This window comes from Condylura cristata, unplaced genomic scaffold (genome assembly GCF_000260355.1).
Source record: "Condylura cristata isolate star-nosed mole 26May11 unplaced genomic scaffold, ConCri1.0 scaffold00004, whole genome shotgun sequence".
Taxonomy (NCBI): domain Eukaryota; kingdom Metazoa; phylum Chordata; class Mammalia; order Eulipotyphla; family Talpidae; genus Condylura; species Condylura cristata.
Window position 1 is genome coordinate 61,628,354 of NW_004567105.1, and position 14,735 is coordinate 61,643,088.

At 54.8% G+C, this 14,735-nt stretch overlaps 1 protein-coding gene across 1 annotated transcript in view; it reads right to left on the minus strand.

The window, feature by feature from the left end:
* Positions 1 to 6: 6 nt before the first annotated feature.
* Positions 7 to 14,735, minus strand: part of P4HTM (prolyl 4-hydroxylase, transmembrane (endoplasmic reticulum)) — a 16,037-nt gene continuing 1,308 nt past the window's right edge. Inside the window, exons 2-10 of the mRNA XM_004676593.2 lie at positions 14,482 to 14,732; positions 14,238 to 14,319; positions 5,205 to 5,395; positions 4,385 to 4,481; positions 2,852 to 3,014; positions 2,221 to 2,406; positions 1,202 to 1,292; positions 908 to 1,031; positions 7 to 420 (exon numbers count right to left, since the gene is read on the minus strand). Of these exons, the coding sequence (XP_004676650.1) occupies positions 200 to 420; positions 908 to 1,031; positions 1,202 to 1,292; positions 2,221 to 2,406; positions 2,852 to 3,014; positions 4,385 to 4,481; positions 5,205 to 5,395; positions 14,238 to 14,319; positions 14,482 to 14,732 (1,406 nt within the window). The 3' untranslated portion in view covers positions 7 to 199. The remainder of the gene's footprint in view (positions 421 to 907; positions 1,032 to 1,201; positions 1,293 to 2,220; positions 2,407 to 2,851; positions 3,015 to 4,384; positions 4,482 to 5,204; positions 5,396 to 14,237; positions 14,320 to 14,481; positions 14,733 to 14,735) is intronic.

Below are 14,735 nucleotides of genomic sequence, written 5' to 3' on the forward strand. Positions count from 1 at the left end.
GCCGGGTAATTTTTATTTAATGGGGCAACAGGGTCTGTACACAATAAATATATGAATATAGGGCTGCGTCCTCATTGTGCTGGAGGGGGGCGATCGCGGCCAGGCCTCGGGCCTGGGGCTGGACGGGATGGCAGGGCCCTCCCCCCTCCACCCCGCCTGGGGGGCAGCCACCTTCCTAGGGGGCCCGGCCACACTCCCCTCAGAGCTCCACGCGCGCGTCGCGGTAGGCTCGGTCCAGGGCCCACTCCGTCTGCGAGTCCGCGCCACCTTCGCGGGCCAGGCGAGCCATCTCCTGCTGGTACAGGGCCTGCCGCGCCTTGCTGGGATCCACATTGATCCAGTTGTTGGCGATCCACTTAGTGCCCCGGGTGACCAGACAGCCCCCGTGCAAGGAGTAGTCGTCCACGTCGCCCACCCAACCTAGCAGAGAAGACGGTGTGAGCGAGGAGAGGGACACGATGGGCACACCTGAGCTTGCCTTCTACGTTCCTAACACTGGAAATGGCCGGGGGGGGGGGGGACCAGCTGTGTGCATCTTCAGTAGTGTTACCTGGCCCCTGGGCCTTCTGCGGGGCTCTGCACTTCTCCCCAACCAATACCCCCGGGACTCTGAACTCGGCTTGCTTGTTGCCAGGGCTGTCCGCCAGCCCTTCCTCACCTGGGCTGATGAGGGACCTATGATCCCAGCCCCAGTGAACCAGGCTATCATCTGGGAGTCACCAGGGTGAACACAGCCCAGGAGGCCACATAGCTGTAGGCTGCTAAAGTCACTGAGGATGGTCTTTGGAAGCACTGGGGGCAGAAAACCATTTGCAGAGCAGCGATAAACAGCCCAGGATAACAAGGAAGGGGCTGAGTCAAGGGAAGCTTCTCTCTGGGTACCCCTGGCTTGGCCATAGGCCCTTACCCTGTCCATCGGGCAGGTAGTTGTACCAGAAGACTGCTGTGCCCTGCCGGGGCTTGACACGTAGGTTCCCCTTGTCACAATGCCTCCGGGTGTCACGGAGGTCAACATCATCCTGTATCAGACTCTGTGGGCAGCAGGGTGGCGAGGTTTTCATGCTGCCCCCATGAAACCAAGGAACCAAGGCCAGGAAGCCAAAGCTGGCCAGAGGACCCTCGTCCCAGGTCTGGAGGGCAAGGTGCTGATTCATCCAGGGCCCTACCATCCCGCCAGAGGAACAGCCCAGTGGGCCCTTACCATTTCATCATAGGTTCTGTTGTCTGCTACAGGGAAGACAGTCTCACCTCCACCGGTGACATTGTTCAAATAAAACAGCACAGTCATATAGCTGAAAGGCAGGGGGGCTGTTGAGCAAGTCCCCAATTGCAGGTGTTCCCAATATCCGGTGGGCAGGATAGCTGCCCAGGTTCCCAAGGGCCACAGGGGCAGATTGGGGTCGGTTACAACCATGCCAAGATGCCCCTAGCCAGTCCTTTGACAAACCCAGTCAATGTTTTTGTGGCCAAGGGTTAAAGCACAGCACTATGAAGCTCTCCACAACCACTGCAGCACCAGTTCAATCCCGGCCAGGGAGCTGACCCACATGGCATGGCAGACCTCTTCTGGCCCGCCCGCCGCCCCCCTCAGCAGTGTATTTCAGTCAATCTGCCTGTTCTGCTCCGCACTGTGTCTCTGGTAAATCCTCTCACCCCACCCCCATACCTCTGGCCTGTACCCCAGTTCTCATATGCATAAATAAATAAATCTTTAAAAAAAAAACAAAAAAAAAAAACAAGTACATATTAGCTAAATTATGTGGCCCTGACTAACAGCCAGCTGGGAAAGGCTGGCTAGAAGCAGCAGCAAGATCATGCAGCCTGTACTCTTAAGGGCCCGGCCAGAGAAGCCACATCAAGAGTGAGACCTGTCTGTGCACCTTGGCAGAGGAGGGGAACACAACTTCAAAGGCAGAAGCCGAGGCCTCGAGTAGTGGAGCAGTTTCAACACACAGGAATGGGCAGAGACCTGGGGGTCCAGTCTTCCCCTTGCCTAGGGACAAGTTCTGGTATCTTTGGGTACTTTATTCTGGCCACTAAGACCTGACGGCCACCCCTTTACTGCCACTTGGTAGACAGTCTGAGGAGAGAGATCTGGATGTCCTTGACCAGACTGCTCCCTCCTGGCCCCACACCAAGAGCCAGGCCCACAGTGCATGACTGTACTTGCTTCGTGCCTATTGTGGGAGTGAAAGCAGCCCCCAGGTGAGAGGTACTTGCCGGCAGGAGGTCTCGAAGGGGACAGACTCGTTGGCAACCAGCTTGGTGTGGGAGCAGATGGTCTCTGGGTACACAGGCCCGCTGTCCACGTGGGCATGGTAGTGGCCTCCCTCGCCATACCGCACAACCTGCAGCGGCTCGCTGAGCTCCACGATCTCGGGTGACAAGCGGGTGAGGCGCAGCACCCTGGGGAGGAGTGAGCATTCAGCGGCGCACCCCACCCGCCGCCAGCTCTGCCCGGCTCTCTAAGACACCCTTGCTGGCTCTATAGGAAGAGGAAGGGGTTACTCAGGACAGGACGGCCACTAGGTGGGGAAAGTTAGGTTTTCAGTACTTTGCGGGGCACGCCTCCCCAGGAGTTTATCTGAACCCCCTGGCTGATCAGGGGCAAGGGGTCCTATTGACAGAAATAACAGTTCATTTCTCTAATTAGCAGAAGACAAATATCTATTTCTAATCCCAAATGTGAATTGTTTGTCCACAGTTAGGGTTCATTTGCTTTTGTAATTGCCTTCCTTGAATGGATTCTATCCTGTCTAACAGCCCTGCCTTGGCTAATCAATTCTGTCCTCTGGGCTCTACTCAAGGACTTCTGTGGGGACTGCACAGGGAGGACAGCTTCGGGGCTCACCTCTGGCGTATGGCTCGCATGACGTGGTGGGCCCCTTCCCCTTGGTAAAGCCATGTGTGGTGGCTGTTTCGAACCAGCTCACTGGACTCGGCCTTGTGGTTCCGCATGTACTTGTGGAAGTCCCGAAGGTCCATGCTGGAGAATTCCTGCAGGCTCAGCACCCCTGCACAGGGCACCTGCCATCAGTGCCCACCACGCCCACTGGGGAAGCCCCCGTGGCAGGCTGCACCTTCCTACCTACCCCAAAGGGGCCAGTAGTTCCTGGCTTTAGGCACTGGGGAGCATGTGCACCTGCTCCCCATCTGGACTTCTGGGTCACATGAAACTGGATTCTGTAATATCAGGCCCTATGGGAAGGCCCAGAAAAGTTAATTTCCTCAGTTCAAACCCTGATTTGGCCCCCCCCCCAAGGAAGGAGCCCAACCACTACTAGATTGGCCAGAGCTCTAAAGGAAGCTTGAGTCATGTGGCCAGAACCCTCGGTCAAGAACTGCCCCTGGTCCTCCAGCCTGGCTCTATAGAGTGTGGTGGCCATCCTCCGGTCCTGCAGAGGGTGAAGAAACAGAGCAATGGGAGCTGGGTTTTGTCCAGGGCCTTCCATGCTACAGACTGTAAACGGGCTAGTCCCTACGGGTCCCCTTATGACACCAGTTCTATCCAGACTACCACCTAGCCCTGCCACTGGGCTGCCCGTCCACCTCAGCAGAGAAAGCCATGCCTCCATGGAGAACACTTTCCCTTTGCTCCTGTTAAACCACAAAATAAGGGCTCTCCCTCGTCGTGGCGCTAAAATCCTAGCTGAGGTCCTTGTTCCGTGTTACCCTGCCGGTTCAAGGAAGCCACCCTCCACCCTTCGGCCCAGATCTCTGCGCTTGGGGTCACTCAGGTGTACAGTGTTTTGAGCCTGTTACCAGCTCTGTACACCGGGCAGCAGCAGCAACATGTTCCAGATTCTCTGCTCTCGTTTCACCGGCCACAATTTCATTCTTCTGAGTCCTATTTGACTGTACTATCTTCCTAAGTTGACTCAGAAATTGAGATTGAGGATCACAACTATACCTTGTAAACCTCCTAGTGCTATTACCACAGGGGTAACACGTAACACAACAGCTTCCCTGCCCAAACCTGCCCCCCAACAGTGAGCACAATTCCAGGTGGGCAAGGGTGAGGAGGCAGGGAGACTCGGCTTAGACCAGGGAGGTTGTCTGCTGTGTGGATCCTGTGCCTTGTTGGAGAGTGGCAGATAGAGCAGAGTCAACAGCTTCTTTCTTTTGAACAGCTTATTTCAAGTGGCCTTACTATCTCTTTGCTCCTGTTCTCTGCAACCAGCAACCCTACTTCTTATATCCCATATTTTGCCTGATGAGCGTCTCTAAGAACTGCCCTCTAGATGTCACCAAAGGGGAGGGGACGGTCTAGCTCCTCTCTGTCTCCCCGGGGTGAGGGCGAGGCTAGTCCTCTTCCCTGTCTCAGGCTGCTTGGCTTGGGGATAGGAGGGTCACAGGGCCAGAACTGTGGCAGGTATGAGCTCACCATCACCATCTGGGTCAGCCTTGATTGCAGAGTACATCTCCTGAATGTTCTCTGGGGTCATCCACCGCCCATTCCCCAGGCGAGTCTGGGCCAGGACCTGAAGTACAGGATGGCCTCTCACTGGGCTGGCCCCAATGATGGAGAGCCACAAAAACACAGAAAGAGGCCCAGTTCTTGCTGCAGACCCAAGGGTTCAGATGAAGCACAGAAACAAGGACACAGGACAGAGTCAGAGTCCCCTGAGCTGAAGTGAGGGTAGATAGAGGGTCTCGAGGCATCTGGGGGGAAGACCAGGAGGACGGAGGTCATCGGCAATCGCAGTGTGACCTGGGAAGTGTGACCTCCATGGCAATCATTGTTGGCTGGCAGGAGGCAGATGCCCCAGGAAGCCCAATCTCACTAGAGCACACTGTGTATGCCAGGGACCCCACACACCCCTCAGACTTCCCTTACATCCTGAGTATGAGGGGCTCGCAGAGAGAAATGGAGACTTCTAGTCACCTCAGAGCTGCCATCCCATCAAACATGAGTTCTTTGGGGCTCCCAGCCACAGTAGCAAGAAAACCAGATCTCAGACAGTACACCACCCTGGTACTGCAGCAATATATGCCACCATCCTCCAGGTACCGCCTTCTGGGGTTCCCAGGATGGTAAGAGCTCTCCAGGAAGGAAGGGGACCTTGGGCCTACATATGCCCAAAGTGACGTGGGGTGGCACCTGACCCTTGGGGCCAAGGCTGAACTGGACAAATGACTGGTCACCAGAAAGACAATTCTGGACACGCCCACCCTATGCCCAGTCCAGGCACTGAGATCTCAACCTCACGGAGCTGTAGGCGTCCATCACGGTTCTGGTCCAGCAGCCGGAAGAGGTCCAACTGGCTGACCTGCATTGTGCCCATGGCTTCTTCGTACTCTTCGGTGGGCAGGATCTGGCTGCGCTGTAACCCCTTCATCTGTGCCAGGTGGATGATGAGCCGACACTCCTCATCACTCAGGAAGCCAGGGATTTCTGTCAGAAGAGGACGTGGTGAGCTATGGAAAACTGTCTGGAGGTTCCTCAAACTGCTAAACATGGAGCTTCCTACGACCCAGCAATCCCACTCCTAGGTATTTACCCAAAAGACACAAAAACACTGATTGAAAAAGATACCTGCACCCCCATGTTTATTGCTGTTTTATTTCCAATTGGAAAAACATGGAAGCAGCCCAAATGCCCAAAAGTAGATGACTGGATTAGAAAGATGTGGTACATAGATACAATGGAATATTACTCAGCAACCAAAAAAGAGAAACACATGTCTTTTGCAGCAACTTGGATGGAGCTGGAAAAGATCATGCTTAGTGAGATAAGCCAGAAAGAGAAAGAAAAATACCGGATGGTTTCACTCATAGCAGGAGTATAATGGACCAGGCGAGAAAATAACAAAAATAATGAACAACCATATACCAGAGACATTTTGAGGGGGTGGAGTGGGGAATGGGATCAAAAACAGGGGGGGAGGGGAGGAGGAAGTGCACAGAACTATGGTGATGGCACACGGGTGACTTGGTGATGGGAAGCCCAGGGGGATTACAATTGAGATAAAAACAAAAAAAGTGTACAAAATGATGTAAAAATAAACTGTTATATTATTTTAAAAAATAAAAATAATAATAATAATGATAAAAAAGAAGAGGATGTGGTGAGGCCAAGGACTCAGCCAGGGCACTGATGCACCCAGTGCCTTCCTCTTTGGGGGCTCTTGGGTACTCCCTGTCCCCCAGTAGTCATCAAGTCAGGAGAACTTCATACACCCCTTTATATCTGCTGTGGACCCTGACTCCAAGGCTGGATTCTTATGCAGAGGTTGGCCAGCCTGTAAAACATGGGGCCTCTCTTTGTAGCTGAGAGGACACATTTTCCAGAGGTGCCTGGGAGGTGAGCCCGATCTGAGCTGGCCGTGGGTTAATTCACCTTAGGGTGGAACCAAAGGGTGAACTTGAATTTCCCCTCCGCTGCCTCCTGGGTATGCATCTCTAAAGTAAAGGGCATGGGGGCCGGCTCTTGCTTTTCAGCATTGTGCAAGTGAAAGCCAGTGATGGGAGACACTCAGTGCTCAGGCCAGCCTTGCATGCACCCCTGCATGAGGGGGTGCTGACATCTGGCTGACCGTGGGTCATCATGCAGCCCACAGAGTGGCTGAGTTGACCCAGCTCAAAGGTCAGCGGGGTTCACTCTGTCTTCTGTCAGATGCTGGCCTGGAGGAGACGCCCTCAGGATCCTTGGCTTCCCCAACTCCTTTGTAAGCAAATGCCCGCTGCTGTCACTCAAGAGCAGCGGGCTGAGCCCCTGAGTGAAGATCAGCCGGCATCAGAGTTGGCGGCCCACACTCATGTCTGCAAGTAGCTTGCTAAGGGTCCCCAGCCTCATACCCAGACAGCCCACATCCCAGGGGTCCCAGGCACTTTCGGAGCAGAAGCCTGGGCCTGCCACCCTTTCCTTAGTCCTGGGAGAGGCCTGCCTTCAGCGGAAGTCCACACGGAACTGACTCGAGGATGGACAGTGCCACCACAAGGCCAGGTCAGCCTGCAGAGAGCAGCCCTTCTGGGGTCACACTCCCAGAAGGAGGCTGCAGCCACAGCCAAGACTGAGCCAGTTTTAAAATGGCCATTCTGAGGCAGCTTGTTTTTTTTTTAAAAGATTTATTTATGCACAAAAGAACTGGGTACAGGCCAGAGTGGGGAGCAGAAGAGGCAGACTGACAGTACACTGCTGAGGGGAGCAGCGGGTGGGACAGGAGAGGTCTGCCTCGCCATGTGGGTCAGCTCCGGGGCTCTGACCTCAGAGCTCGTGCTGCCCTGGCTCGGACAGGGGCAGTGCTGTGCACGCGGAGGCCCATTGGGAGGCAGTTTTACAAAGTGACAGTGATACCGCTGTGTTTTTAAGCAACCACAGCAGATCACACTTTAGTAGCAGACTGTGTTAGCCTGTCCTAAGCACACCATCAACTCCTTTCTCTGTTTACTTACCCTTGAAAGGTAGGTCCTGTTATTTCCCCTCGCTATTCAAGAGGAAGCCCAGGCACAGGCAAACTAGTGACTTGCCCTGGGTCACCCACACCCAGGACCAGAGTCAGCTCCGCGTGCAGGTGACCCAGGTGTGCTGACAAGGAGGGTGGGACACCCCTGGCTGCTGGACAGCACCTGGCTAACCCCCGCAGGGTGTGAGCTGGGCTGGGAGCAGGGGGCGCGGCGCTCATGGCGCTCATGGACAACGGGCTCTACCAATTGCTGATCAAGAAAATCGCCTCCTGATCGCTTAAAAAAAAATAAGAAAGAAAAGTAAACCAGATAAAGAAAACACAGGCCCAGGTTTCTGCAGTTTATTAGGAGCTGCTTATAGGTTAGCGGGTTACCGGCAGGCCCAGGCCCAACCTCTACAGTCCCCCACCAAGTGCTAATCAAATGCAAATAGCCTAGGCCGGCACTCCCCAGATGCACCCAAACACCGCGGCAAAAGCTGGCTCCTGGGGTATGTGGTATGTGGACACAGCCCCCCCTCGCCCTCAACAGCAGCCCACTGAGACCAAGACTGCGAGAGCAGGTGATGGATCTAGGTGCTGTGGGTGATGCTGGGCAAGGGGCTCCCTGGGGCCCCACACGGTGCATGCCCATCCCCCCACCGTGGCACTGTGCCGAGACATTGGATACACAGAGATGCGGCTGCCCATCTTGCTGGACCACCACACCCCAGCGAGGCCATCCAACAGTCAGCCTGCTGGCATGGGGATGCCACCCTGACCCCGCATCTTCCTCTTTGCCCCTGTGTGCCTTGACAGGTGAGGCTGGAGCTGCCAGGTACAGGGGTGGGGGTGGGGTGGGTTACTGGGCACTGTGCCAGTCTGCCAGTGCTGACGGTGGGACAGATGAAGATGTCCTGTCAGTATTCCCGGCAGAGGGGGCAGGTCCCAGTGGGCAGAGGAGACAGCAGGCAGGGGACCACAATGGTGAACACGCTTGGTCTGGACCCACAATCACCCAGGGCTCTTGAATGTCAGCAGAGCAGATGGGGAGGCCCTGTAGGCTGGGAGGTGGCAGGAACTCCAGTTCAATAGTGGCTTTTTTCCCCAGCCTAGAGCTAGCCAGGGCAGACTCCTCCTCCCAGCCCAACCTATTTGGTGAACACTTTCTTTATAGAGAAAGGGCTGTTCCCAGAGCCTCGGGGTGACCATGCCAAAAAAAAAAAAAAAAGAGTTGTTTTTTTTTTTAAAAAAGATTTATTTTTATTTATTTACGCATACAAGAACTGGAGTACAGGCCAGAGGTGTGGGAGTGAGAGGATTCACCAGAGGCAGAGTGGGAGCAGAACAGGCAGATGGACTGAAATACACTGCTGAGGGGAGCAGTTGGTGAGACGGGTGGTCTGCTGTGCCATGTGGGTCACCTCCCTGGCCAAGGATTGAACTCATGCTGTAGTGGCTGGCAACAGCTTGACAGAGCTGAGATTTTAACCCCTGTGCCACCAGGGAGGCCCCCAAAAGGGGTTCTTTTGAATCCAAGAACCTGCCCTGCATTCTGGCAACATCAGCACTGGAAGCCAAGTGTGCCGCAGGTCTTTCTCCCTCCAAACTAAGGAACAAAGGTCCAGAAAACAGGGCCTCTCCCACCCTCCACCCAGGCACATCTGTCCACTGGAGTTGGAGGGGCAGGAGCACTGGAAAGCAGTCTGGGCATAGGGAAGGGGTGAGGGGATAGAAGACATAGTGCTGGGAGGAGGAACGCAGTGGAGTGGGGCTGAGGGTGGAGATTCCAGCATGCAGAAAGCCAGGCAGCAAGGCTGTTGCTAGGTGACCAGGGCACCGTTGCCCAGCAACCGGAGTTAGGGCCAGTGCCTATTAGGAATACTCAATGCCCAGCCTGGTTCCAAGCACCCTGCCTATGTTGCCCTCCCCTGCAGGGTCATCTACCCACGCCTCAGTCTGTGTGAGGCTGTGCAAGCCAGCTGCACCCCCATCATGGCCTGCTATGGTTACCCCTGGCCAGTCATCCTGCACTGTGAGGCTTCCCTACCAGTCACGGGCTCTGTGTCGTAGCCATCTCCAACGGCTCCCGCCCCGGCCGCTCACGTGGGTGTCTGCATGACCTCACTCTGCCTGGGCAGCCACAGGGACCATCAGCCCCACACTTTCCAATCACTTCCCACAGGGGTCAGCCAAGTGGTCTCTGGAGGGGAAGGGACCAGCCACAGCAGCTGCCTTTTTCATAAATGGTAAGGAAGTATGAGAGAGCGAGGAGACCAGGGCTAATGACTCCCCCACACCCAGCTGGGGCCCAGTGGGCACCTCACTAGCCCCCTCCCCCGCAGTGCCATGTGCCAGGTGCAGGGTCTGCGAGCTGCAGAAGGCCCGCTCATCTGAGGAGGACCTGGACACCAGCGACTTTGGTGAGCCCCCATACAAGTGCCCCCACCTTAGCTTGGTACCAGGACAGATGGAACAGGAGATACCCAAATGCTGTACCTGGTTAGAGCTAAAAAATGTTTCTTTTAATAAGTGTGGGACATTGCTAAAACAACAAAACAATGTTCCGTGATGGGTGGCATCCCGGAGAAAAGCTGTTTTCTAGGACCCTGATGGCAAGATCAGGGCCCCAGGCAGCAGGTTTGGCTCACCAGGAGGCGCCCACAGGGAGGGGCTCTGGCCAGCACTCATCTCCAGCCTGGCTCTCATCTCCAGCCTGGCTCTCATCTCCAGCCTGGCACTCATCTCCAGCCTGGCACGCATCTCCAGCCTGGCTCTCATCTCCAGCCCGTTTCATCCCATTCAGCAGTGAAGGTTAGGCTTTCTGGCCCAATGGGTCCTCCTCCAGCCCCTCAGTCTGTGATCTGGACTCCCGCTAGAGGCGCTTAAGGTGGGCCCACTGCCCCCACGGAGCTGGTGCCAACTCTGCGTCGCTGGCTGCAGCTGGATGCCACATGTGTGCACAATCTTTTTTGCGGAAGGCGAAAGGGACCGATGTGCTGAGTGGGGAGGTGCAGGCCCGCCGGCTGCTGGTGACCACAGCCTGTCCTTGGAGCCAGAGCCACCGAAGCCTGCAGCGGGCAGGCAGCCCCAACAGTGCCCAGTGTAGGGGCTAACGCAGGTACACACAACCCCATGGAGCTTTACAGAGAAGCTGCAAGGCTTGTTTAACAAATGGGTGGTCCCAGGGAGGGGCCCTTCCTGAGCTGCTCGGACTCTGTCCAGACAAAGGCTGGCCTAGCACTTGTGTGTGCTGGGAGCAAGACTACCTTTCTCTTCCCAGGCCTGGGATGACAGCCCAGCTACTGCCCACAGAACTCAGCATCCCAAGCTGAGTCTCAGGGCAGACACAAAGCCTCGGTTACGCTGCCTGAGCAGGAGGCTGCTGGTCAAGCCTCAGGCAGACTCAATTACACCTGCCTGCCCGATTCACTGAGTGCGCAGCCCTGCCGAGGAACAGGCCTGTGGACCAGCACGGAAGGTTGGGGGGCGGGGGGCGGGGTGGGGTGGCTTCCTTGCAGGAAGCTGCATTAAACTACTTACTAAAACCCTGAACTATTAGACACACTACAATTCTTTCCCTATTTCTGAGGCTTCCATGTTTGTCAAGAGCACAGAGGTCTTCAGTAGCTGCCTGTTTTCTTAAGCTGAAAAAGAATGTATTTGAAAACCCTATAATAAAGCAGTCATGATTTGAATAGGAATTGTTTTGTATACTGGTGTCAAATTATGCATTTATATCAAATTGTGAAATTTCCATACCTTAAAAATGAACTCAGGGGCCTCCCTGGTGGCACAGGGGTTAAAGTCAGCACTATCAAACTCTACGCTGCCACTCGAACATGAGTTCAATCCCCGGCCAGGGAGCTGACCCACACGGCGCACCAGACCTCTCCAGTCTTGCCCGTTGCTCCTCTCAACAGTGTATTTCAGTAGATTCACTTGTTTTGCTCCCCACTCTGTCTCTGGTGAATCCTCTCAACCCCTGTGCCTCTGGCCTGTACCCCAGCTCTTCTACACAAAAATAAATAAAATCTTTAAAAAAAAAAAAAAAAGGAAAATCAACCAAAACTCTTGCTGGCCCACTGGAAGTGCCACCTGCTGCTCCCGGAGTGGTAGCGCGTGTCTAGTCAGCCAGACAGCCAACACTGGTCAGCAGGAGCATGACTCTGGCCACTGGCCACACTGCCAGAACAAAATAGGCCCTGTGGTTCACTCAGAGACACAATGACACAATAAAATACAGACAGTAGTTTCCAACGATGCTAAGTGCTGAGAAGAAAACCCAGTTGGTTGATGCGAACGAGTGCTCAGGAACCCCCTAAAACCACTCTTAGAGGTCAGCCTGAGGATGGGGTATCTGCAGAGACCTGATGGAGTTGAAGGCACCCCCAGTGGGAAGAGCCAGGTGTGAGGCAACCCTGAGCTGAGAATCAGAGGGAGTAACAGGGCGTGGCAGGAATGAGGTCTTAGAGGTGAGAGGGCCTTGGGGCACCAACTGAGATTTAGAAGTGAAATGGGGAATCTTGGAGACTTCTGAGATCTGATCACCTGTTTGCATACAGAATGAGTGGGTCGGGGTGGACTAGAGGGAGAAATGAACCACATGAAGGGTAATTTCCCCTGAGATATTACAATGACCCAGGTTGGGGCGGGATCAAGTCTTCAGCTGACTTGAGATAGCCCAATTCCTTGGAAATGCCCACCACAGTCAAACGTGGACTCGCAGGAGCCGAGGTCCCATCTGTTCCACTCTTAGAGACAAAGGTGGGAACAGGACAGGTCTCCCCAAGGGAGCGGGATGTTGAAGATGGAGGCGTCTGGGCTAGACCCCAATCTGTTTCTGCCAATGTGCACCCAGAATACTCACTCTTCTAACCCTGGCACCTTGGGTCCCCAAGGCTGAGGGTACAAATTTGGCACCAAGAGCGGGTACAGTGGCAGAGCCCCCAGGACATCCACTCCCCGGCCTCTGCCTGCCTCCTTAGGGTGATGGTGGACGGCAGACCAGCAGGCAGACGGACAGGCAGAAGTGGCCTCTGCTCCATCGTGGGGTGAGGCTTCACCCAGCCCCAGAGCATCTGGGAACTGTCCTTCCTTGACCAAACTCTCCCTGGGTTGTCCTCTCTAACAACCGGGCTAACACCCTTCTCTCTCCAGTTGTCTTACTTCATTTCACCAAGCAGAAAGCCCTGGACTGAGTAAGAGCAACAGACACATGCAAACATCCGGGAGGAGGCCCACAAGCAGGACGCTCTTGGTGCCGCCTTCTGTAATCTATCAGTGGGAGCAGACACCCATCTGATGGGTTAACTGGGGCCAGTTTACGGGTTGTCAAATCTCTTCTGCCTCCTATAATTTCCTCTTGGTGACTCTGGGTTTCTCACTCTCTGCTTTGTCCAACTTGAATGAAATAAACTGCACAGTAGGAGGATTTTGGCCTCATGGCTCACTTAAACTAACAGTCTCTGAATTTAACATATAGTCACAAGAAGGCTGATGGGAGAACAGGAGCCTCTGTTCACTGTAGTGTAGTAGTCCAATGGAAGAGTGTGTTAACTATCTTTGTCAGGGAGATCTGCCTCAGTCACCCTTTTAAGAGGTTCAACCCCAGATAAAATTCTGCCTTACTTGGCTGCAATCATTTATCACCATCTGAAACAAGTGTATTTATATAATTATTTGTTTATTGTCTATCTTCTCATTCAAATGTCAGTTTCAGATTTTGGTGCTTTTCTTTTCTCTCTCTCCGGTTTCGTGCTGTTTTCCCAGCACTTCAAATAGTGCTTGGTACAGACTTCAACGTTATAATAGTAATAGTAATACATTACAATAACCTCTTAAGGTCACTCACACAACAGACGGACAGAACTTACGATCCCAGAGTATGGGTGACAGCGTGCACATGAGGTCACTCTCAGGAGTTTCGGGACTGTATCCCAGGGGTAACAAAAAGTATTCTGATGTGCTGCTTTGGTTTGGAGCCTCCTTCCTAAAGCCCCCCACCTCTAGCAGCCAGAATTGGGTCAAAATGTGTAACTAGGCTAGGTACCCAGGGCTAGGGTGGACAAACCTCTTTGTGACACGGTGGACACTGGTGGTCTCTGAAGGACTTCAGAGTCTTCGGAGCTAACATGCTGGCTTCAGAGTGCAGGCTCTACAGGCAGGCAGTCTGGGGTCTAAAGGTAATGCTTGGGCTTCACTCAGTCATCAACTCACAAAGGGGTTGTAAGAATGAAATGAAAAGGCCCCACAAAGCCAGCAGGTAACAAAGCTTAGGAAATGTGAGCTCTGATGCTGGCACCAAATGAGGTCACCGTGGAAGGCTTTGCCTGCTATAGATGAACACAAGGCTCCAGGCTGGGAAGGAAACCAGCAATGGCATCACACGGGTGCCCTGGTGGGCGGGCCTGGGAAGCCTCTGCTTACCCACATTTAAACAGCCCACAGAGGGCATTTGGGGAAAATCCCACTCCCTGCCCTGAGATCAGCTAGGACCTAGTATCATCCTTTCTCTCTCCCTCTCCCTATCCTACAGTGTGACCAAGTCAGTGATGGCAGGGAGTGCTCACAATTTCAACGATGTTTAAACATGAGCCTCTGGGTCATACTGCTGATATAAGGACCAGCAGCAGAGAGCAGGGATCAAAGCGGCATTTCTGGAGGGGTCACCTTATCACCCTATTACGGAGGTGGATGCTGGTACTTGATTGTGGAAAACAGCTGGGTGGAAAAAGAAAAGGCTACGTTGAGGCAGCCATTTGCAAAACAGAAGTCACGTGGTCGAAATGAGCCTCACGGCTGTTAGCGAACCAGCCCCTGGCCCTACCCAGGGGCGCCCAGCACACTTACCGAAGAGCAGCGGCTTGAGGCTGAGGGTTCGGATGGAGTGATCCCTGTCGGCGACCAGCTGGACCTTACGCTCGTGCCCCACCTATGAGAAAGGGGCACAGCGGGGCAGCATGAGTGCCAGGCCGCGCCGCCGGGGGAGGGACCAAGAGGTCGGGCCCGGGGTCAGTGCGCGCGAGGCGGCTCCGAGCTGCTCGGGCGCAGGAATGGGCGCCCCTGCGGAGCCCGGCGAGGAGGGGGCCCTCACCTTGATTCCCTCGAGCCGGGTGAGGGGACCCAAGGCGGGCGCGGGCCCGGGGCTCTGGGCGCGGCGCTGGGGCCCGGGGTCGCTGCTCTCGTCGCCGTTGCTGTAGTGCACGAAGAGCAGCAGCGCAAGCACGTTGCCCAGGTACAGGTGCACGAACACCATCAGCACCAGGAAGTACGCGCGCGAGCAGATGCCGCGGGGCTTGCACAGCGGCCGCGCCGGCGCGTCCTCGCAGTCGCCCAGCTCGGCCGCTG